At 43.7% G+C, this 25234-nt stretch overlaps 1 protein-coding gene and 1 long non-coding RNA gene across 5 annotated transcripts in view; one reads left to right on the forward strand and one right to left on the reverse strand.

Annotated features, from left to right (window-relative positions):
* Nucleotides 1–25234, reverse strand: part of LOC112571242 (homeobox protein Meis1-like) — a 192403-nt gene that overhangs the window by 149364 nt on the left and 17805 nt on the right. The window contains exon 2 of one of the 4 annotated variants that reach the window (XM_025250115.1): nt 1384–1534. The exons of 1 other annotated variant lie outside the window; for it this stretch is intronic. In XM_025250115.1, the coding sequence (XP_025105900.1) occupies nt 1384–1398 (15 nt within the window). In that variant the 5' untranslated portion in view covers nt 1399–1534. Of the gene's footprint in view, nt 1–652; nt 1350–1383; nt 1535–2999; nt 4707–25234 lie in introns of those variants that run through there. 2 more of the 4 variants (XM_025250116.1, XM_025250114.1) reach the window with 2 other exon arrangements.
* Nucleotides 1533–9622, forward strand: LOC112571244. The gene is made up of 2 exons (XR_003100778.1): nt 1533–2511; nt 9397–9622. It is a non-coding gene; the product is annotated as an uncharacterized LOC112571244 (long non-coding RNA).

Consider the following 25234-nt stretch of genomic DNA (forward strand, 5'->3'; position numbering starts at 1 on the left):
GCCCAATAAACTAGCACATTTTCAGACAATTATTATTTTTAAAAATACCAACTGGAAAAGACTAATCAAGGTAATAACATTATTAAGAATGGAATGAAAATAAAATATCAGAAAAAGTGGAGAAAATTTTTTTAAATAAAAAATAATATCATGGCTTAATTTGTAAATGATCTGCTAACCACACTATGCCCTGTAAATCTTGAACTTCAGAAAGTCTATGGTTGGAAAAATTCCGGGTAGAGCTACTGAAATCAAACACCAGTTGTACACCGCCCACAAGCGAACAGTTTCTCGCTACACATTCGCGGTGACAAGTTGTTTTGTTGATCAGTCACAAGCAGTTGAACCTTGACACTAGTATTCAAACTATGTCCAGTATGCTTCACTAGTACAACTGTCCCCCCCTACCTCCCCGGGGACCTCACATACAGCTGTGAACACATGACTGCGAACACTGTTCAGAATACGGGTACAGAAAATAAGGGTGGTTTCAGCATAGCGTATGTAAGAGAGAAGCTAGTCAAGCGTGTGAATTCCCACAGCGGCGGACCGTTTGAACCGTGGCGAGAGTCGACACGGCCACGCGTCCACCACCGACACCAGGGGCAGCCAACATGTCCACGATGAGAGCTGACAGCTACGACTTGCTTACCGTCTGCAGTGACTTCATGGCCGATGAGCTGCGTGTATGTAGTGTCACGAGGATATCTGGCTGGCTGCTGTGTAACCCAACCCAGGCACAACACGAGGAAGGAGCAACAAGAGTTGTTGTACATGCCTACTACACCAGGACACTCGACTGCATGTGCTGTGCTGCCGCCTCATCCAGTCTACTGCTACATGGACTTCTTTCTTCTCCAACACCGTGCACAGTATCAACACTACCACCACCACCACGGAGAGAGGAACAGCGATGGTGATCAGCCACAACGGAGAGGAAGGAGGAAAAGGGCGCCGGACACGGACCGATCTCCTCCGACAGACCTGGAAACACACCAAGCTGTTGCAGACGCTTGCCACCAACAACACCACCACCACCACTACTGCTGCAGGCCTTAGCCACAGACAGGCTCGGGGGCCCCAGGCAGGCCTAACTCGGGGAGTGACTGATGTTCCTGCCTCCACCGCCTGCAGATTGATGAACAGTGTGTAAAAGCGTCAGGCGGCAAGTGTTGCAGGCTACAATGATCGACAGTACACACACACACAGAGTTAACCGCCGCAGTGGAGCTCTCCAGTCAGTGTGGCACGGATCTCTTATCTCTGCCCCAGGGTAGATGGGCAGCCAGCGATACGGGGTGCAACCAAACCGGGTGACATCGGCCACGGCCTGAAAATGTGAAAACCTAAACGGGGCAGAAAAGTAGGGGGATATATACATACCCGTGCCTGCGCCATCAGCAGTTAAAGCGAAGGCCCTAGGTCTCCCAGACAAATGGCCTCAACTTCGGCACAGCAACAGCCCTGGCGTACGTTTCCTCGCCTCCAGTTTCGTCCCCCAGTATATCAGACCGTATAAACAAAGCTTGGAATCCTGTCACAGAAGCAGAAAACTGTCAAACAGCCCTAGCCCTCCATCCGCTGCTGCCCGTCAACACTTGCACACTTTACCAAGTAAGCTGTCGCTGCTCGCGGATAGCCCTACTAAATCTGTCAATCAAGTGCGGGTTACTATAGAAAGGGATAATAAATGAGCTGTCAAGCCCCGCCAGTTGTGGGCGAGTTGACTTTGGCAGCGGGGAACCAACCAACCAGCGCGCGCCGCCCTCCGCGACGTCACAGCCTCGCGCGCGGCACACAGCCCCGAGTGCGCGTGCGTGAGAATAAGTGTGTAGCTGCCCCTCGGCCGTGCCGCTTACCACGCCATTCCTGGCTAACCTGTTTGTTTTCTCTTCTGGACCGATCCTTGGCATCGACTCCCGAGGCTATGTTCCCTGTCGCACCATCATTTCAGCTGGTTTCGTCCCCTTCCCCTACTTTACTTTCCCCCCCGCAAGCCAGGTGGGCCGGTGCCCTTTGAACTGTCTCCTTATCCTGTGTGGTAGGTATCTCTCGACCGTTAGGTGGCAACTATCGCATCTTCAGCTGACTTCGCTTTCTGGCAATTGAGTTCAAATGTCACATTCCTACGCCTCGGGCAAGAGTTTTGAGTGTGTGTCAGCACGCGCCTTTAACCACATGGATGACGAGATAAAAAAAATTAATAAGAGTTTGATGAAAAAAAAAAAAGTAAATTTTTGTGAATGTGTTCTGGGCTCTTCGACAATCATTTGCACATACATGTGCGTGTGCGTGCGAGGACCGGGAGGTCGCAGGAAAGCCTCTTTGCGTGCGTTGTGGGGTTTTCTCTCGATTACGGCTGCTTGACATCAGATTCTCTACTTAGAGGGCTTGTGGTCTCCCGGGTGGCTGGACAGCTCTGAGTGCGTGTAATCGGCAAGTCTTCTAATGCACGGACGTGTTTCAAAAGATGTGTCCACACTACAGTTTGGTGCCAGCAACGATGTACCCGTAAGTGTTCGTTCTTGCATGTCGTATAGCTTTTTTTTTTTTTTTTGCACGCCCACTTTTCTGTTTTTCTTTGACAGTGTCGATGCTGGATTAAATACCCGCTAATCCTCTGTCTTTGTCCTCTCCACCCATCCTTACTATCGGGTGCAAATATCATTTAAAAGTTATTAACGTCTGCTGACAGAATTATTCTTCCGTGTTCGGTAACGAGGTGTCAGGGTAGGGGGCGTGGGGGGTACATACTACTAAAACGTGAGTGACAATAACAGTAGAGTGTGAAGTCGTGACACGCGCTACTGCCCTCACTTCCTCCTCCTCCTTCCTCAGGACTTCCATGCTTATCATGTGCCTGACCACAAATTCATCGCAAACACATCTGTGACAAGCATGTCCCCCAACACCACACGAACGCGCGCGCACACGCACTAACACCCCGCAACCGCGAAATGTGAAGGAAACGGAACGGACAAGAAGACGAGAATACTCACAAACGCTGTGTGTGACTTGCACTCAGTTGTGTCGACTGTCAGACAAGAACAAATCCATCCATCCGCCACACGTCGGAACTGTCCAAACTGTCATGACTCCTCTTTATTTTCAGAGTTTTATTCTAGCTTGTACCGCCCAGGATAATGCAATTTTCCACCAACGCGCGGTTTCTCTTTCACGTTGCAACCAAATCTAGAGCGCATGCTTCCCTCCCTACATGGCTTCAAAGTGGACGCGTCCGCCCCGCCCCTTCTACCACGCCTTCGTGTCAGAGGCGGGCATTTCGTCAGCCGAAGCTCCGCCCTCCGACCAATCACAACGCAGGTTCAGCTCAAGCCGCGCAAATTCGACTTGGTGCCGAGGAGGAAAATCTCACGACACTCGACAGGAGTCCGCGATAGCGCGGCGTGTGCGGCAGACGCGGGTGTGCACGCGCGCGTGTGTGTGTGTGCGCGCGCGCTGCGTTGTTTTCTTTATCGGGGAAATCGTCTTTGGAAGTTTGTTCAGCACGTAATGGAAAACGGGGGAAGAGAGCCTGGCTTTTTGAAGGCACTTGTCTCGTGCTGTAAGTCAGGCACAGGTGCAGCAGAAAGAACAATAAAAGAATTTCAAACCATTAAGAATTAATAACGGACGGGTAGGGTTACTATTTTCGGGGTAGCGTTTCAGTTATCATCACCCAGGCTCAGCTATCCTCACTTTTGTTTATGGCTTACAACGATGTCAGACTACCTCGGTGTAAGCCGTTCACTTTGATTAACCCTGGCATCTTATCCTGGTCAGTTTCACCCGTGCTGCACCTTTTTTTCGGTTTCATTACCCCAAAAGCTACCCATTCATAGGCCAGGGTTCCTGGCCCAAAGCAAACGAAAGGTTCGTATTCTGGTGCCACGATAAAGGACATTTTTTTTTAATGCTTGCTTGTGTTTCTGATCGGAGCTGTCCTCTTTCTCTCTGAGACAAATTTATGTTTGCAATGAGAGTTTTCTCTTCTTTTTTGTGATGACAAAATATTGCTTCAGGCGGTCTGACATGGAATGTGTTTGATTTTTAAAAGTACGGGTCTCTAGTTGTTTAAACCCTCGTAGTAAACTCTAATGCTGGATTAGAGTTCTAATCCGTGTTCTCGGTGGTAAAGCTGTAAAAATATACAGTTTATTATTTTGTTTTGCCCTCATAACGAGAATCAAATGAGTTGCACATCCATGCCTCCTTCACAGATCACCTTTACTATTCTGATCATAGTTCTTTATTTCTCGAGCTTGCTACCCCATTAACGGTTTCAATGAAATGCGAATATTACTAAGATTTCCAACGCAGCCGTTTGTGGGTAGACAGACCATAATGATATTGAAAGCTTCGATGCGGTTCAATAGTATCTTAAGATGCTTTCACAAGTATTCTAATGATAAAACTCTATTTTAAATATTTAAAAATTAAAAATCTGAACAGTAACAGCTGTTAAACGCAGTTTCGATCGCGCGGTTACTAACAAATGTATATCTTCCTTACTTATATTACAGCTAGAAGACTCGGAAATACCCGCCCAACTTGACACACACATTAAATATTTTTCAATCCATAAAATTTGAGTTTTTTGCTAAAACCTACGGTTTTGCGTGATCCTGACATGGTCTACATCGAATAAAACTGTTCTTGCGTTCAAACTAATCCGTTGTTATATGCAAGCAATATTATTTCAGTTAGCTGAGTGAGTCTGACACCCAACTGACCTGCGCTGTGCAGCTGATGCACCCGAAGAGTGTTTAAAATACTAATCACAGTATCACTGCCAACAAAACGACCAGCAACAGTTTTCCGTCTTCATTCATCCACACTCATCTACTATCATTCTAACTGACAATGTTCAGTAAGTAGAAATAGTTTGCAAACCGCTCTCCGCTCATCTGAGCAATACAACATCTGATCATGTTATTGTATTATATTTTCCGCTAGTATATAAATATATCTAATTCGTTTAAAATGTTTTCCTAACTTTAAAATAAAAAATCCGTTAAGGTGTATGATTTTACAATGGACACTTTGAAAACAATGTCTAAACATGCAATGAAAAGTTGTCGGCACATACATACCCGTGTTTTCGAGTAATCCTTTCGTCACTGTTACAACTAGTGTCCCCAAAATATTTCGTATCTTACCCCCAGATTTATGGTTACGAAGTGTTAACCAGATTCTGTAACTCTCGTGTTTACCGAGGGCTGTAAAGTGAGTTTACCGGACGCCTTAACCGCGAAAGGTTAATTAAAAAGTCGTGTGTCTTTATCTGAGGCGGGTGTTATCACTGGCAGTGTTTATTGTGAATGTGTTATTGTTGTTGCGCGGGCTGTTTATGTTTAGTACGGCTTCCTTCAGCAGTGGGGTACTTTTCATATCCGGACAAGTGAAAAATGAGTTTTTGACTCACGGTCGTCCAGTTCCGCCACACCTGACTTGCAGTCAGTCACCCGTGGGTCCTTCACTCGGGGCAGGTAACTGCGTAACTATGATGGCCTTACCTGTCTGCATTTTACGGAAGGAGAAGGTTATCTTCCTTCCGGGAAACAGCCACCATCACTAACAGTTGCAGTAAGTGATGGAGTGACTAACCGTGGTACTAACCGCCATCGCGAGCAGTCCTACTGACTGCCAGCGCCACTTGCAGGTTAGTCATGATGTGGACAAGGCGTGGTGATGACAAAGGCCAAGCATAATATGTCACTGGCACTGGGTGCACTCTAAATATTATTATTCAGCCGTCTGCGACTACAACTTGCGCTGCGGCATGCTATACACATGAGTCAGACATGTCAACCAACGGTTAGTACCCAGGCACTCAACCCTCGCCACTCAGTCCGCTGCCTGCAGTTAGAAAAATACTTTCTTCCTTTTTTTTCTCTCTCTCTCTCGCTCTCAGACCTTGTGGTATCTTTTTTTTGTTTGTATATGTATGCGAGCGCATACGGGTGTGCCGTGTCTCTATGTTTTAGTTTAGTACTCCAATACTTCATTACGGGTGGATGTCATAATATCTGGGTACATCGCACATTTGAAATAAAGCTAGAATGAATGCTCTTTGTGTGCGTGAGATCTTTAAATGCACTTGTGATAAACAATCTCTGCAAATGCACCCCATGGTACTGGAAACTGCCAGCACTGGTTAAGACCAAGGTAACAAAACAGCTTCCAACTGTTCCACTGATCCTCCATCCGTGGGACCAAGTGTAATGCTCACCCCGACTACTTGGCTACAGCAACAACAACTGTGCTCAGTGTCCGTACGCCAAGGCCAGAAGGTGGTGGTTCTTGGGGGGGTTGGGAATTCTCTCCCTTCTTCATCCTCTCTTCCTTTGTTCTGCCGTAGTAGTCGGGGGGTGAGGTGGCCGGCCTCTTCCTCCTTTCCCTTCCCCACAGGAGTTGCCGCGCTTCGGCTCTGACCAAAAAATTCCAGCAGTCAGACCAGCGAGACCACAATCGCCGTCCGAGTGAGGGCGCCTGCAGGTCTACTAGAGGTTAAAGGGCGCGCAAGACAGGAAGTGGTTGTCCTCCTTACCCAACACAACCTGTATTTCACACACAATCTTTCACACCTAGTTTTACACAAATCTCAGATTTTCCTCTCACATTTCTACTTTTTTTTAAAAATCAAATGTTAACATGATCATGAAGGTACTGTTACTGGTGTTTCAGTCATAAAGAACAAATCGAGGTATTACCACAACAAATTGTATATAAATAAAGCAAAGACTGAAAGAAATAAAGCATCAAAATATATCCAGCATAAATGACGGTTTTTTTAAACAGATGCGCGATTAGTGAAGTCGCTCAGGGCAACCGCACAAAACGAATCATCCTGGCTTTGTCTAGTCACTAGATATAAAGTTTCTTTCACAAGGTTCGAACTATGATACAAAGTCTGAGGAATTTAGAGTGCTTCAGTCAGTGAAGAATAGAGTAGCATAATGTTTTTATAAAAAAAAAAAATTTGTCATGTGTACGTGCCATGAACAAAAAAGGATTTGTTTTAACATTTCGTGCAGAACGTTTTCAGATTTTCGATATTTTCCCGTCACATTAAGTTTTCATTGCAATAAATAATAAATAGCACAGGGGAAAATATTTTTCTTATATGTTAATTGTTTTAGAACTGTATCATCACCTCCAGTAAGCGCTCGGTGCAGACAGTTCCGATACTACAAGATACACTGACTGTACCGACTCTACGAGACCGGCAAACTTTCTGGAGGCATCTGTCTTCTAGTGCTGTGACCCTTGGGGTGAATTCCTCGACTGCCTTCGCCCCCACGTGGCAATCTTGTCTGCCTTCGGTCGACTGAGTTCGAGAGTACACTGCTTTCCTCCTCCGACAATTTCACCTCACTCCATCCATCCCTCCCTACACACTCCCACTCCCTCCCTTGTCAGGGGCGTGCACGCATATATTGTTGCACGTGCATGCTTGCGTGTATGTGGTAGAAAAAATATGTATGCTACTGAATGAACTGCACTTTGCGATTGCATAAACATAAAAAAAGAACGAGCGCGTGCATGTTGGCACAAGGTGTAAGAGGCGTGCACGCGCATGACGACAGCGAGGTTTGCAAGCGCGGATTTCCAGGGGCGGAGGAGATGCAAACGTACCGACTGACCCGGGCGTTAGCTGTAACTCTCAGTGACCCTCCGGTACAGTCTCCTCCAGCTTCTTCCTCTGCTGGAGGAAAGGAGAAGAAAAAAGCAAAGACATGCAGACAGCAGGACTGACTGACACACCTACACGTAGTCACGCGCACATGCAGGGCAGTCCGCACACACCTTCACACTCTCACACATCAGTGACCACCAACGCACAGTTGTGACAACTGTGATTAAAGGGGCTCCCCACAGTCGTGACACCAATGATTTAAGGGGCCATCCACCATCGTGACTCATGACCCTTCACTAACGGCCATCAGAGGTCATCCACGACCTGTTGCAGAGGTGACAGGTTGGTGCTGGGTCGGGGTGGATGCGGAGGGCGTCACAGGATGACAGCGCCATCCGCGGCGATGGTGACGCGACAACCGCGATAAGACCACACGGGACTCAAGGCCAGCTCCACCCGTGAAGTGTGCACGCGCAGGAAATGTTACACTACATCATCGAATGCTAATTAATGAACGACATTTAACGTCACCTCTCGTTGTCGGTTAGCGCGGATGCAAGTGGAGAAAAACAAAAATTAGGAGTGGTGGAGGGTCGTATTAAAAAGAAATAAAACCACTTCAAACAACACACAGGACAGACGAGCTGAAAATTCCAGAATTTTCTCTCTCCCCTCGGAGATATTTTATCGTCCTTTAATAAGTACGGTGTAGGGGGAGATTCGTCAAAAAGAAATAAAAAGGGGGGGAAGATTAATCAGGGAGAATATAAATTGAACAAACGACGAGGGAAGCAAGGAGAGGTCGGTGGGACTGTTACAACAGTCGTGACTGGCAAATGAGAGGCAAGCGGCGGTGTAATGGCATGTAACGAGTCGTGTAATGGCCGCCTACACTTGTCTTCAGGGCCGTTGCAGCACGCTGCTGGTCCCAAGAAGCAGCCGCCGCCGTGGGGGGAGCGGTAGTCGTCGCTGTGGAGGGAGCGATGCCGGGGTCACGTGACACAGCGGTGGCGCTGACGACATCCAATCAGGCACAGCAGATTAATTAAGGCACGATAGTCTTCTTGGCAGCAAATTAAAGTCCCGGTACTGTCTATCGTTGTGAGGTCGTCGGAGAGATGTGGCGAGGTTGCTAAAATTAATAATAAAGCCAGAAAAACCGGATTTACCGGTCGTCAAGCGACCGAAGATCATTAAGATTTCACTGAATGTATAAAGACATTTATTTCATCAATCTTACTTTTTGCTTCCTAGGGAATATAAGGGGCTGTTGGTTTCCATTGTTTGAAATTTAGTACTTATGTTTGTTTGAAAACCTACTACTTTCACCAGTTTATCTTAACTGTTATGCTAATCAGTGTCTTTCCCTGTAAACCGCCCAGTCTGCTTTCTTAGTCGTTGTGCTTTCTTCTTGATTTTACATGTTCACTTTTTATTTAACACTTTAGCTTGTTCACAATTACTGTATTCGCTTATTTATTATTTCTCCTGTTTGCTTGTATTGCGCTTGAATCTTCCATTGTGAGCAACAGGTTATTGTTATTATTACATCCCCTTGCTGTCCACCTCACCATCACTCACTGATGTAATGTACACATATACACTAGCAGCCTATGATATCAATGTATTTTATACCTTCAAGTCACAAGTTGAAGTCAACATATTTTGTTTGTGTGGAGCTATTGCTAACTTTCTGTTGTTCTCTTTGTTAGTAGTCTACATGTTTACCTTTAATCGCTCCTCGTGATCACAAGCAGGTAGCGCTTGCAGGATACTGACTTACTCCTGAACACAAAGCCATCTTCAGGATTGGAGGGTTAAAATCCGTTGTAATACCCTCCCTCATGGCGGCGTTTATCGATTGGCTACAACGAGCGGACGACAGACTAGGATCGCACGCTGACCAACACACGGAGAAAGATTAGCCAGCGCTCTAGTACGCCTTTAATTAAACACATTCTGCAATAAAGGTTCAAAGTTCGAGGGAAGTGGCGCTGATGATTTGTTGCTGTCTGTCTGTGTGTGTGTATCTGTCGGTGAGTGTGAACATCATATCAACTTACAGTCTTGCAGCAGCATTATTATCAAGCAAAAAAAGCTCTTGATTTACAAGACTTGAGGCTAAACAAAGGAATAAAATTTTAAAATAAAATTTTACGAGATTTCAGTCATTAAGAAAAAAGCAAATAATCATGTAAATATGAAATCAAAATGGTGAAATATTTGTTATCTGAAGCTGCTGAAGGAAGGAGTTGCTTCTATTAAATTTTAGTGCGGTCTCAGTAACATTATCTGTGTAGATGATACCATGTGACTCACTTCCAAACCTGTAACACCCGCTTCTAAGGTGTTTTTTTTATTTTTTCACCTTAAAATAATACAGCAGAGGCTTTGAGAGGAATATTGTGAAATTTAGCGACAAGTGTATCACTTTATCGTTTGTTAATTTTGACAACAGCCAGCCAGAGTCCAATGACAAACTGTCTTGTCTAACAAGAGACCACAAGCTTTGCTTTTAGGGGCTGGGTTCATTGAGGTTTTAAACATGTCAGAAGTTGCCAGTCTCAAATGAAGTTGACTTTGCTAAGTGCGGACTAAAACTGTCGACTTGCCACTTGAGACCAGAAGCTCGTTTCCAAGACCGCACGTGCACACAAACCAACAGATTTTTGGAGGTGTAGCCGACAAACTTGGACTGAGTCGATTTAAGAGCTGACATGAAACCAGCCCCAGCTTCTCTCAGGTGAACACACGCCTACAGCATGTGGAGCAGGTGTAGGGCCCTCCTCCTTGCTTCTAGGTGAGCGGATTCTCGTTTTATTTATTTAAATGGTAAGAGTAGAGCTACGCCTTGTCTCGCGAGAACGAGACTTGCACGTGCCTGGCGTTTGACTGCTTGTACATTCACTCACTGAAAAACTGTTAGTTTGTTGTGTACATATAGCTCTCTAGTCATATTACTACTCTGGTCGCCCTGCTGCACTATTTTTTCTGTTCCTTGTCACTCTAACCAAGCGGCAATGTTCCAATCTGTTTTTCCTCTCCTTACGAGGATAATCAGGAAAATAAGGATGAAAATGATGTAACCTATCCCACAAACAGCCTTATAAAATAAGTTTATGGACTTTTAAAACCTGTTGGTTTCTTCTCGAAATGTTTTAGTGACGATCCTCTCGTACACAAACAGGAATGTACCTTAGCGCGTTCCCCTACCCCACTCCTCTTATCTCTCATGTTTCCTTTTTTCTTTCCTTCTTCTGTCGCTGTCAGCTGCTGAAATGTCTTCCTGGGTGAAGAGTTAGTGGGGAGACGCATTCCATTAGAGACAAATTAAAGGTAAAATACAAAGAGCTTCAGATGGACTCAAGTCTGCGGCTTAATTGCGAAAGTTACAATGAAATGTTTTTGTCTGAACGATTACTGAGAACATATTTCTGTCTCAGTCCAGAAGTCAGGATTAGAGACACAGCAGGCATAGTGTATATATATACACGTAGGCAAACACAAAAAACTCGTCAAACCTTATGGAAGATCTCATGCGGTTAATTAAAAAAACCTCTTTCCATTCCCCAACAGTCGCCTTTCTGTTGTTTTTGTGGCGAGGGGGTGTCCTTTCCCTCCCAAATAAAATACGAGTCTTTTTAACAGCAGACAGAGTTTGATTTCAGCCAGACAGCCGTCAGGACCATGGTGGTAAGGACAGCGGCAACAACCGTTGGGGGATCGTCACGCATGGCCGCGCACGCAACATTCTAACCGTTACGAGTGGCACTTGCTGCTCGGTGGAGAGGGCGGCATCTTGCTGCATGACTCGCCATCCAGCACTCACCAGTGAGCACACTGTGCGCTGCAAGCGGCGGGGAAGGGAGGAAAAACGAAATGGCAAAAACTATCACACAGCATCTGTAGGATGAGGACCACAGCTGCGACAGCACCACTCAGTGCAAGTAGAGCACAGGCTGACTTTCAATGGTGGCCACCAACAATTTTCGTCATGTGGCAAAGTCAGATAGTCGATACAGTTCGGCCCACACGTGCAGCACAGCAGGGCAGACACTGAGGTAGGTGCAGACGACCAACACTTGCAGTGCAGCAGCGATACTAAAAGGTTACGAGAGGTCAAGACTGGAACAGGCGCGCGCGCACACACTAGCAAGTGTCAGAGAAGTAATAAAACGCAAACACTAGCCAGATATTAATGAAAACAACACAGAGATGTAACAACGCAGATGTAACAACACAGATATGTAACCAAACTATAAATTCTACGGAAAGATGCAGCATAGCACGAACACTAGTGACAGAGATCGGGTAGAAAGTAAGAACACTACTCACATGAGTAGCCAAACACTAACATTAGCCCAGAAATGTAGCAGAACGCAAACATAACGCAAAGAAGAAGAAAGAAGAAGATTGAGACTGCAGCAGGTCGAGTGCTGCAGCACGACAAGACCTGTGCAGCAAGATTGGAGTCAGTGAGCCAGCGCCTGGTGATAACGGACAAAGACTAACGACCTGACAGCTGCCGGCACCAACAAAGCAGCAAAAAAAAAAACCTCTCAGCTTTTTGTCTCCTAGGTATCGTCGTGCTCTAAATATATTTCCATACATCGCCAATACAGCATTATTACAGTGTATGGTGTGTATGACTGTATTGCATTATTACCGTGTAAAACTGTATTACATTATTACAGTGTATTACAGAAGTATATCCCCCTCAACACTTTCTTGCATGATTTCTTTCTTTTTCATTCTCCATTTCATTACTTGCCAGTTTCTTTTGTTTGTCTTGCATTTCCTCTCTCACTCTCACACACACACACCTGTACACACTCGCACAGAAACATTTGCAAGTAGAATGAAGTTTACAAACGCATGTATAATCAACTGGCACTAGGAAATATATTCTAAGATTTTGCTAACTACGTACTTATCCGGCATCTTCCATGCATTCACATCACAAAATAATTGTGCACGTTACAATAAAACAAAATAAAATAACAATTGCTAATAACACTATTTTCACCTTTTTAAACTGGAAAACAATTAGCACATACTTTACATTATATATACAGCTACTACTAGTTGAAAAAAACTTGAAGCTGTGTCGCAGCTGGCTTATAATTAATCGCCGACACTGCATGTGACGCAAATGAGACATGTCGGCTAATGACATTCTGTCCTTGGATACGCCTACACAGCCTCGATTTGGAGCAGCTTATGTCACGTGACCAGCCATCAAAGCACACACGTGACGTCATGTGGACAGCGGGGGCCAGTCGAGTTTGTCACAGGACGAAAAAAAAAAAAGTTTCCACAAACAGAGAAACAAATAATAGAGAAGTGAAATGAAGCAACATCACATCTCGTCAGTTGGTTTTGTCTCTGGTGGAGGTGAGCTCGTCCTCCGGTCACGCGCTACTCAGCCGCGTTGTTCGTCTGCTGCACGCTGTTCTTTCTCTGCATGTGGCATCTGTTTACAGGGCTGGTTCCTTTGTCGGGATATAGCAGTAGTTGCTGGCTCGGCAAAGAATCAACCACTACTACCACCACCACTACCACCGCCGCCACCACCACCACACCTTTACTCTTGTTGGCTTATCTAGCGTCCCCCATAATGCACTTTCTGATAACACGCGTACGGGGCAGCTTACCCTTGAAATCCAGCTGGACTTGCACCCCAAAAATCAGTTTTCTGCTGACGTCATTGATGATAACGACGACGACGACCATCACCATAATAATAATGCAGCATTAAGTTGGCACTTCAAACAGATAAGTTCCTGTAAGGACACTTTTTGGCATTCAGCTCCAATTACTTTTCTCTCGCCTTCCCTTCACGTAGTCCCAATTAATGCCTTTTCATCTCACTTTGTCCACCCTTTGACGATAGGGTGTGTTTTGATTAAGTCCTGTTCAGATTTAGGTAATCCGGCAGGTTATCGCCATTGTTGCCTTCAGCCAACATGCAATGTGTGTGCGGAGTGCAAAATATTATTTAGATATTATTTAGTGAGTCAGCGACCTACAGTTGTGAGGTGGCCGAGACCGCAAACTCCTTTCTCGACCAACATTTTTGTGAGGTCGGTGTTTATCTCCTTTCCTTCGCTGCCTTATCTCCACACTGTTGATGAGAATCGGGTGGCCATTCAACACCCGGGTCAGCTGGCGGAAGTAACTTGCACCACACGGGTATCTAACCGGATACCTTGCACTTCTTGGTTCTTGGATCTCGGACATAGGTGCAAGAAAAGGAAGAGAAAAAGAAGAAGCACAACAAGAAAACAGGCATTTTAAAAAATGAAGAAACATAACTGTTAAAATTGAGTTCGGCCAATAATGTTTGTTGATTTGGTAATAAGTGGAAATTTCTCTCTCTCTCTGAATCTCTTTTTTCTGTCTCTCTCTCTCAACTCAGAATATACAAGGCATCACAGTTATTGAAGATTTAAAACTCTAAAACAAAGATTAGTTCATTCTGCATCGGTCAGCTCCCCATCCCCTTCTCCTCTTTTCACTTTTGTTTTGGAAAGTTAACCGAGAGTGTAGAAGGTCGAACGCAGTTTACGAGGCTTGGAAAACGAGTTAATGCCTCAAAAGGCCGTTTCTCGGCAGTTTACTTTTGTCATGTGTCCTCCCGTATTGATTACACCATCAACGGACCAGACCTGGCGCTCCACCGTTTGATATCCTCCACCCTTGGCCCTGATTTACTTCTGGCCGGGAGATAAAAACTGCAAACCGGAAAATTCTCCTCCTGATGTCGGGACTCCATCGCTGGACATGGATGGCTTGCTGTGCCACATCGAACTGTTGCAAGATGCCTGCCAAGGGGACAATTACCACTCAAAGGAAACCCCCCTCAGTTCGTGCTTTTTAACTTTACAGAATGAAAGTCAAGCTCCAGAAAGTGACTTTATGTCGCATTTCCGGTCACAAGGGCATGCGCAGAGGGAGACTGGCCGTCTGACAAGATGGGGTAAGCTGCGGTGATATTTTTTAGGCACAAATGCATTTAGCAGTGAAGACAAATATGTAAAAGTACATAAACCCATTTAAACACAAAGTAAGTGTGAAATGATTGGGCTTCCATAGTGTGGAAGGATGTCGGCAGGCAATATTAGAAGACAGGAAAGATGTCAGAAGCAATATTAGAAGACACTATCTGTAATCAGAAACTACATTTTCAGCAAAACTTATTTTTCTCCTGACTTGAAGCAAAAAATTAAGAAAGAGTGCGGAGTAAAAAGAAAATCGCAGACGATATTAAAAATTATTTTCTTGCCCTCCTCCATTCCCCTCATTCTTTTAGAAAAAAAACCCATAACTACCCTTCGTTCACATTGCTGAATGTGGTTCAAAGTTTATTACAGCTTAGACACAGAGGCTAGTCGTGGTGGTGGACGAACAAAATCAAACGAAGAGAACGAAGCTGTTGTTTTCGAGATGGAGGCTTTGAAGTCGGTCAGATGGAGGCAACAGGTGGCGTTAACATACGTGTGTGTGTGCGTGCATGTGTATGTAGGAGTTGCATATGCATGCTGGGTATGAGGAACTACACGTCAGCAAGAAGGAAATAGCTGTCACGCATGCGCACCATCGGTAGTGAGGGTAACATCCGCTAGTACAACGACAGGTTCTGGAGGATATTCTCTTTCTGCGCAGCTTAGAATCACGAAATACTCTGAGACGGAAATGAACTGGTGTATGAATAACCTCAACCTGCAAATGTAGTTTTTACATCTCAAAATACACAAGTTTCTCGTCCCAGCTGAGCAAAGGCAGAATTCCTACGATAGGATGGCAACACTCCAACCTGAATTATTAATGTCCCACAATAGCCACCATTTCGAATCCGAGGGCTCCCTCTATCGCTGTATCCCCTTGTCTTCCCATGATTCACTGCTCTAAAATGGAGACATACATTTTTTACGATCCATAATGCACAAATGCAGGTTTGTTATGTCTCACCATTGCATAAATGTTTGCTTTCCATTTGAAAAACTATCGTCGGCGTAGTATGCCTTCGTCGGCATCACCTGACATGCAGTGTCTACCGGCCCTGCACGTGTCCAGAAAATACAACGGAAAGCTCGAAAAAATAACAGAGGGGGGAGAAAGTGCAATAGATCAACAAATGTGACCTCTGTCTCTCTCTCTCTGTCCCTCTCTCGCTCCTCTCTCATCCTCCCCTACACTTACCTCCCCTACCCTTACCAGTTTCTTTGTCCTTAACCCATCCGCGCTTTTCATTTTCCTTCAAGAAATAAAACATAAAATAAATAAAGACCGACTAGATTAGCAATGCACTGAACTAATAATTAAGTAAATTAATTATTTTCCAGTCAATCAAGGTAGGATTTAAATGTCTTTCCTTTTTCATATCACAGAAAAAGTATTACAAGTAGGACAGTCATCATGATGGAAAAAAAACTGATTGATGAAATGAATTATTTGATTCAACTGGGGATGAGAATGGTTTAAGAGAACAAGAGCGAGAGAGGGGAGGAAAAAGGAGAGACGTGGGGGTCAGGTGACGTAGTAGAAAAAATCCGAAGCATTGGCTTCCTCCCAAACCCACATAGAGGATGCATGTCCAGGTCAAAGGTCAGAAGCTACGTAAACATGTTGTCGAGCACGACATACTAGAGGAATGCGCGGTGGGGATCGACTGCTGCAGCAAATCAGGGACCCCGACCACCAATGCCCTCTAGGGTCCAACTGGAGACTGCTCCAGCAGTTTCACTTTGCCGACAGGACGCCGTTTACAAAAGTGATCACAGTTTTAATTGTTATTTCATCAAAACAGTAAACGAACTGGAAAGAGAAGAGTGTCTACATGCACATCACGTGTACAAACATTGATACACACTTGTCCGTGCAAACACGACGGACGTGCATACCAACTTGATTTCTGGTTATTATTTTAGTTTTATTTAAACAGAACATTGACGTCTTGCTTATCCAGGGTCCAGTTGCATGCTAGGTTTTGAAAACAAGTCTGACATCGCCAGTCTCAAGCGAAAGTCGACTTCGCCATTTGCTCTAAATACTCGACAGGACCAGTGTTTTAAAACTCATTTTCCAGACTTCACGTGCATTCCAATCAGTCATAGCGATTTTTGAAAGTAAGGCTAAAAGACTTGGACTTAACCTTTAAACTAAGACATCACACGCGATTCGGCCCGAGGGCTGTAGTTATGAACCAGTGGTACATACATACCTCGGGGTTCCTTTACCTCCACTCCATCCTTACAGAAACTCATGCAGGACTGGGGTCCAGTAGATTATCACGTGACCTCCAAGATCTGTGCCTCCAGTAGAATATCACGTGACCTCTATGATCTGTGCCCTCCAGTAGATTATCACGTGATCTTCAAGATCAGTCTTTGAGGTGAGTCAAACAGCTAAAATCTTGTTTTCCCAGGTAAACAGAACAGTAACAGTTTCTTTATTCACAGAGTTAGCGGACCTTGTCCGTCGTGACCAGGTCCCTCCCCGCCGGCACTCCCCGTCCCCCAGGCAGGTGGAATATTCACGGCCACTGCACTCCTCCCTCGCGCCTGTCTCCCCTTCAGCATTACCTCCCTCTTTCCAACTTCTTTCAGTCAGAATCGTCGGAGGCATCACGGAGGAACTAGCAGAGTGCGCATGCCTGGCGCCGCCCAAACGTCATCAGCACGCGCAGCAGAACTCACGCATGCGTATGACAGACTTTGAGTATCAAGGTAGCTTTCCAAGACTTTCTGGTGCGGATAGGGGCGGATTCTGGCTCCGGACTTACTTTATTCCATCACATAAACCAGACTGGGTGAATTTTTTGTATTTATTTATATTTTATCCTCTCTCTCTCTGTCCTTGTGTGTGTGTGAAAGCATAAAATGGACGGGCAGGGTCCTTAAATTACACTTGCAAATTTTTATTTTTATTTATTTTTTTTTTTAGGGAGGAGTTATTTCTTTTTATATATACCTCACTCTTGATTTTTTTTTTATTTGTTCAAAGATGACCTTTCATTTGCTATCAACTCAAATCAAACTTTATTCTAGTCGAAAACCAGACACACGCGTTAAGCAGCGTGAGAGAGAGAAAGAACAACTCAGGAAGGCACAAAACCTTGGTTTTCAGCAATCTATCTAAATATTGCAACATCCGCCACCCAAAAAAGGTTTATTTTTATGTGTCGGGATAGCCACAGGCTAGTCATGTGACATGAGACCCTGTGAGTGTCGGTACCCGCGGTATCCGCCGTATGATGATAGTAATGGCAAATTAAGGAGGCACTGACGTGGGAGGCTTCTCGCGCACGCATCAAAATTTGCCGCTCAGCGGCGCGTGACTGGCGAGCTGACTGGCCCCCCGAGTGCCGAGCTTGTCCTCCCCCTCCCTGCCCGCTGTGGCGCCAACATTACGAGGATTTGGGGATTGAATGTGACATGCCAATGCACTTCTAATTGCAGTGTAGAGTCCTACAGTCGCCAGGAGGCTATGACAAGCCTTTGAAATCGCCGAGCGTGTACGCCAGCCAAGGGTTGGTGTTGTGAGAGCTCTCACGCTTACAGCCACTTGCGATTACCAACCGGCCCACACTTTTTGGGTCAAACAACGGCGAGAAAAAGAAGAAAACAAGAAAAGAAAATTCTAACAAAGAACAAAAACTAAACAAAAATGAAAGAAAAAATTAAAACAAAGAATAAAAAAAAAATGTCAAAGAAACAATAAATAAAAAGCAAAAAAAAAGAAAAACAAACAAAACAAAGAAAAAAAAACCAAAGAAAATATAACAAAACGAAAAAAAGGAAAGAGTCGAGTGCAATATTACACTCGTGTGTAGCTCAGAGTTTTTTCGAAGCGGAACAGGTAAACGACTAAAGAGTGACGAGAAAGTTCAAGCCGACACCTCGGGTGGGGGAGCTCAGGCGGTTGTACCCGCGAGTCGTAAAGCTCGTGAGATGAAACTCGAACCTCTCTATATCAGCGGCTGAGGACGCCGCGGGTGAACATACAGGGACACCCATTGGTGTATAAACCAAGGGTGGACCTCGTTAGTTTACGACTGGAAATGTTGGACACAGACTGTCGGTCACAGTCGTCAGAATGTAAGACTTTTTGCTGAGAAGAAATAAAAAGAGAAGGAGAAAAGACGACAAGTAAAAAGAAAAGAACAAATTAATCATAATAATAACAAAAACAAACAAACAATAAAAAAAAAACAGAAAAAAACAAATTCACGAAAAAAATCAGAACGAAAGAAACGGATCAAGAGAAACATAGATTGTTTTGCCATCGGAAAAGATAACCTTTAACCTTTTATTTCATTTAAAGACAAGGTCCATCTCCAACGAATCCTAAACAAAAAAACAAAAAAGAAATGTCTCCGTCTTCAAACACATCACATCATACCTCACACATCTTCTCCAAAATATTAGGAGACATGAATATTTTCTAAGTTCTCAAATATCACACAAACACAGTTGCCTGCTCTTGTTTCTTAGTAACGTGCGTCTACTTTTTATTATTATTTCTCGGTACACTTGTAACATTCACAAGCACTCTTATGAAAGTAGTCTGCGCCAGTCTTTGAACTCGACTGTAAAGGTGAGCAGGGCCCCCACCTATATCGGGTGGCATCGTATCAGTAAATCATAACTTCCCTTTGTCTGCACTGACAGGCGCTGTGTCAGGAGCCAGTAGGAAGGACAGAGCGGGGAAGCCAAAAAGAAGAGGAAATAGAAGAGAGAAAGAGAGACATTAGTTGCTGGGTGATCATCGCATGTGCATTGTTAGGAAGGAGGAGGATTTGAGCAATTTCCATGCTAAATCAGTGTGCACAGCCCTGATGCTAGATACCCGATACAGCAACTCCGGGTAGATGAAGGGCCTAGTCAGGAGTTTGCTTGTGATGATCAACTGATGACTAAAAGGTCCTTATCATAGGAGTCAGGAGGAGGGGAGGGAACAGAACCGACATCTCCATCCCCTGTCACTAACTGTATATTTGTCCTGATATATTGTAGTCTGTGTAAACATTTTGTTTGTGTGATGGTTTGTTTTGGTTAGGTAAAATATATTTCATTAAAGAGGGCATAACACACGAGGATAAACAAATAAGGTTGCAGATGGTAAGATTTTAGAGGTGAGTTTGATCATCAACAGTAATTCAGTGTGGAGTATTCTGAAGAAAACGGTATATAGGTGGAAGAATATACTAAGACCTCACAACGGACATTAAGTACAGTTCGTGTCAGAAAAAGTCTGTGTACACTGATTTCGTTTAAATGTCCAAAAGAGTTCACACAAGGCAGTAACTCAGCCCTCTAATGTTCTTCTTAATCGATGAATTAACAGCAAAAAAGTGCTCAATCAATTAGTAGAAGAAACATGAATTAGCAGCAGAATTAAGTAAGAGAGAGAATCATGGCGTCCAGCTGCTACCGGAAGCAACACAAAACTTGTTGTCTCTGATAATATTGCATGGATCTCTAAAATTGCAAAACCATCTGAAAGTGTTTAAACAAGAAATTAATAGTTCAAAAGTAAAAATTTACATAAACTTTACATAATGGCCTTCAGGACAGGAGGACATTTCTCAGGACATGAACAGAGGGTTTGTGGCAGTACAGAAGTAAGAGTGACAAATATTTATACAGTATATACTGAATTACTGTTCTAACTCACCTCTATAGTCCCATAAAGCCACATACCGTTGCTAATGATTTAAAAGATGTTTAAGTCAATGACCAAGTCTCTTTCTCTCTCACACACACATCTATAAAAAATGTCTGTCATGAAAACTGAAAAATAGAGATAAACAAATGAGTTAGCCTCAATCTTAAATATTTGGTTAAACTTGATTTATTTTGCATCGAAAACTACAAGAAAATTCGGAAAACAAATATTTACCACATAGAGTCACGAAATTATTTCTTTCTTTCCTATTCTCTCGCTCTTTATCTCTCTCACTCTCCCGGACAGTTGAGCAATCTTACTCGCTAGACCAGCCTTCACGAGCAGCTTTCTTTTTACACGTAAAGGGGAATAAAAATCCTTCGATAGAATTATGTGCCTCCCAATGAGCGGGAGGAAAAAATTCAAGCTGACGGGTAGAAATTGGCACATTTGCACGATCCCGTCGAGCGCGACAGTACGTCTGAGCCGAGGACCGAGCGACCTCCTTAAGACGTGCGCATGCGCAGGGACTCGGGGAGGGACGAGGAGTGAGTGAGGGAGAAACTTGCGAGAGTGTGAGCACTTGATCGGTACTGAGTCGTTGCCCTTGGAAAAAGACAGGACGTGACGTCTAAGGAAGCGCATGCGCAAGAGAGATAACAGCAAGTGGAAGGGGGATAACCGCTTTTTTATTTCTTTGTTTCTGTAATTTAAGAGTGTGCGCTAATACTGCTTAGTCCGCCATCGACACACTTAAGGCAACATCTATTCTCTCACTGAAAACACACCACGTACTTGATGATCACCCATCTGTCATTCTAGTCTCTCCTTTTATTTAAAAAACAGTTTAAAATTGTTTTTGACACGGTCTGAAAACATTATTCTCTTTTAACCTTTGTGCTGTGCAAAGTACATTTTGTTTGTTTACATTTCTTGGTCCGCCAGAGAGGCGTCTGTAGGGAACAAGGGTTGAGTGACTCAAGCCTTCCAGTCTGATGCACAAAACCGAAAACTATGCCGAAAATAGTTCATCCTCCAAAAATAAATAAAATTAGACAAATTAAGCTCTGTTTACAAAATGGGATGGCCACCGAGAAGAAAATAAAATAAGGGATAAATTCAGATATTTTGACAATAAAGTGTCACATATGACTCCAAGAGCGTGAGAAAATTGCCACGTGGTGTCCAGTGAACAACAGTGTCCTGGTGAGGTCCAACAGTGAACACAACAAAATGTCCTGGTGTGGTCAAACAAAATGTCCTGGTGAGGTCCAACACTGAACACAAAATGTCCAGGTGTGGTCAAACAAAATGTCCTGGTGAGGCTGTAAACATGACACATAGACGGTCTTGGGGATACAACAGTTTCCTGTGGATGCCATACATTGGACAAAACAGACGGAACTGCAAACGTCGGCCAAAGAATCAGACATCAGAACATGTCCTCTAAAGTTGTGTCTGTACCACTCCGGGCAGAGATGTGACAAACCAACCCTGCCCTCAACCAAACTTCATGCAACATAGGAAGAGCTATCGAAGACAAGGTCGGTAATTAATCCATGCGGAATGAGCGTGTAGTTGTCATCCTAAAAAAAAGAAAGACATCGTGGACTCATGCTCTTTTTTGATAGACCCAATGTAGACGAGAGTTTGACCGAGTTCGGCAAACATTTAACAAACATCAAAACCCTCGTCAATATTTGTCCGATTGAAACGAACTTCAGGTGAAACAAGGTAACCACAACTCTGAACATCCTGGACTCTGTAAAGATTTGCTGTATTCAAGTCCAGACCTCGTCTCACACACCCACACCGCTTCCAGTGACAACGGAGGACGACAGGTGGAGGCGGACAGTGACGACGTGATAACGGTTACGACGTTGGAGGAAGGGGAGGTCAGTCTTGACGCGTGGCACGTTGACGACTCAGGCCACGCGCCTTAATGAGTCTTAGAAACTCTGGGTAGTCTCTCCTTTATTGTTATTGTTCGTCCGTGTCACTGTTATTGGTTTGGTCAACCAAACCCTTGTTTTTCTTGTTGTTGCGGTGGTAGCGGGAGTCCTTCGATGGCTGTTGTACGACGGGTGAGGAGGTTAAACAACGAGTTTAAAGAAAAACACTCGTGTGCTATTTGTTTTAAAGAAGATGTAAATGTGGCCATAAAGTAGGAAATAAACGGAAGAATTTTAAAACGGGGGACAAAACAAGATTTTTTTTTTAGGAATATTCGAAAAAGATTTTCTGCCCACTAGACCAAACTCGTGTCAGTCCTGTCCTAAACAGCCAAACACCAAACGTCCAGGCAGATATTTGCCTGCTTTATATATTTGGTAGGTTGCAAACGGATGTATGTATTTTCAGACAAACAGGAAACACTTTCTACAAATATTGGAGAGTTTCCAACTTCTAAAGTAGCCAAGAGGTGTTAAAGAATGAGAGTGCTATAATTATAACTTCATTTTTGCTTTAGGAAGTCGCGTGTAATTGTTTACCTTTTATATTAAAAAAAATATTTAAATAAAGCATATACGAGTACGAATTCATGCATAGAAAGTCAGAAAAAAGAAGTAAAAGATATTTGTCTGAGAGAGCACAATCAAACCATCTGAAAGAAGCTTAAATTATCAAGGTTTTTATTTTTTGTTGTGTGTCGCAATTATCGCAGGATGTCATGCTAAACGGAACCAAACTGTGGTATGAAAGAGGGAGGGGTTAAGATGGTAAGAAAAAGAAGAGACCAGGCTGACGGTTGGTTGGATGGCAAGAGAGCTGTTGGCGCTGCCAGCCTCAACCACAGGCACAACATGGAGAACAAGGTGGGAGCCACGCTGATGAGCCACAGTTTCATCACACGGACTGCCACGACTTGCCACTTCTTTTCTTTTTTTCCCTCTCTCTCTCTGGCGGAAGAAGGAGGGGCTTGGCGGTGAAGCGCACGAAGCAGGAAGAAGAGAGAGTCCGAAATTGGATGGAGATAATGAGGAAGTCGAAGAAAATGGAAACAGGAAGCGGACCAAAAGACACGACGTGGGACGAAGGACCGGAAATGACGAAAGGACAAGGGAAAACGAGGCTCCTGCAGAGATAACATTGAACAAGGGGGGCAACAGTAACGATGGTTTGATGGAGAGGATAAGGCAGATTCTAAGAACCGTGTAGCCAGTGGCCACAGGAGAACGGAAGACGAGAGGGGGTGAAGGCAGGAGGAGTCAGGTGACTGGGTCACACAACTTTGGGGGACCTGCAGTGGGGTGCAGTGCACAGAATTTTTTTTAATAGTACAGCAGAAAATAAAATTTACATATATTTAAATGATGAATGTATTTGCCTTACTACAGTGTAGCACAAAGACTTATATAGTCACATGATTACACCACATCCCTTATTACAGTGTAGCTAAATATAAGATTTATTTAAATAATCAGTCTTTCTCTTATTACACTGTAGCTCAAAATAAGACTGACAAACTGAAATGATTAGAATATTTGTTTAATTATACGATCACACAAACTAAAACTTGACTAGTTAAGTAATTACAGTGTTTTTTTTATAAATTATACCTAAACTGCAACTTACATAGTTTATTGATATCATTATTTCACTTTTTATAGCGTAGCTTAAATAAGACTTAGTAATTCGAGTTGAGCCTCCATGTAAAGGCCATAAGCTACTTTTCGAAGCAGAACTTTATTAAAATACTCATCCAACATTTCATGAAAAGGCAGGCAGCAGACCGTATCTATGTTGATAACATTCATTTCTCATTATGAGTTGTTACACTAGCGGGGCAACACTTTGCTTTGAGACCAGCTTCGATTTTTATTATTGCTTTTGTGTGTTGCATTTATTTTATTTTTTGTAAAGCGCTTTGAGCTAGTCTTTAATGGTGGGATAAATCAACTTTATTAATTATTAAATGATTCCAATATTTCCATTTGATAACATATCACGATTGTTTTTGTACTGTAGCACAAAATAAGGTTTACATAATTAAGTTGTTACAATATTTATTTTCCCTATTATACTGTAGCGCTAAGCAAAGATTACTTAGCTAAACGGTTGCACACTGACCCTTTCCCTCACTGCCTTTATTCTTTTTTTTTCAATGGAGTACAGGAAAGTGCAAAATGATTTTTCCAAGAGCTAAATGAAACAGAGCAACTACTGCCTCATCAAATTTCCACATCACAATTCCACGGGTTAAAAAAAGAGAGAAATAACAACGAAGATAAGAATTTATTTTATTATTTATTTATTTTTTGCACCTCTTCGGTCATCTTGGCAGACCTGTCAGCAAGGACCACGCAACCCAACATGTTGATGAATGTACTGATGACTTAGAGCACTGCACTACAGGTAAATACAACAAAGTCCGTGGTTCCTCTTTACAAAAACCAACGATAGACACAAGTAAGCATCCCCACCTTCACCTGGAGACTTTTCATGCACCAACTGCTCACGTGACTACGAAACTTTCAGCAAGTGTGAGTCAGGACCACGCGCGCGACTTATTGTCGGGTGTCGGAGGTGTATCTCGGGTGTACTGCTCCGTACTCGTGATTAATTAGTTGCACCGTGTTAATTAGTGTTTTCTATGCAGGCATTCACATTTTGAAGACCGGTCAACTCATACGAAACAATGTTGTTGGATTATATTTACAATTACTTACATAAAGGAACCCATTTACCTTGTTTATCATTATTTACATCACAAACCAAGTTCAACTTGTTTACTAACACCACATAAATCCAGTTTACCGTGTTTACGGGTTATTCCCACCAAGGAACCACATGACCACCATGTTTACTAATATTTATAGCTAAGAAATAATTTACCAAGTACCTGCACCACGGGCCCCGCTGACTGCTTTCACCTGCCTCTCCACCTACATTTATTTCCCACGTGCAGCGAACTAAAACATATTG

This window comes from Pomacea canaliculata, linkage group LG8 (genome assembly GCF_003073045.1).
Source record: "Pomacea canaliculata isolate SZHN2017 linkage group LG8, ASM307304v1, whole genome shotgun sequence".
Classification (NCBI taxonomy): domain Eukaryota; kingdom Metazoa; phylum Mollusca; class Gastropoda; order Architaenioglossa; family Ampullariidae; genus Pomacea; species Pomacea canaliculata.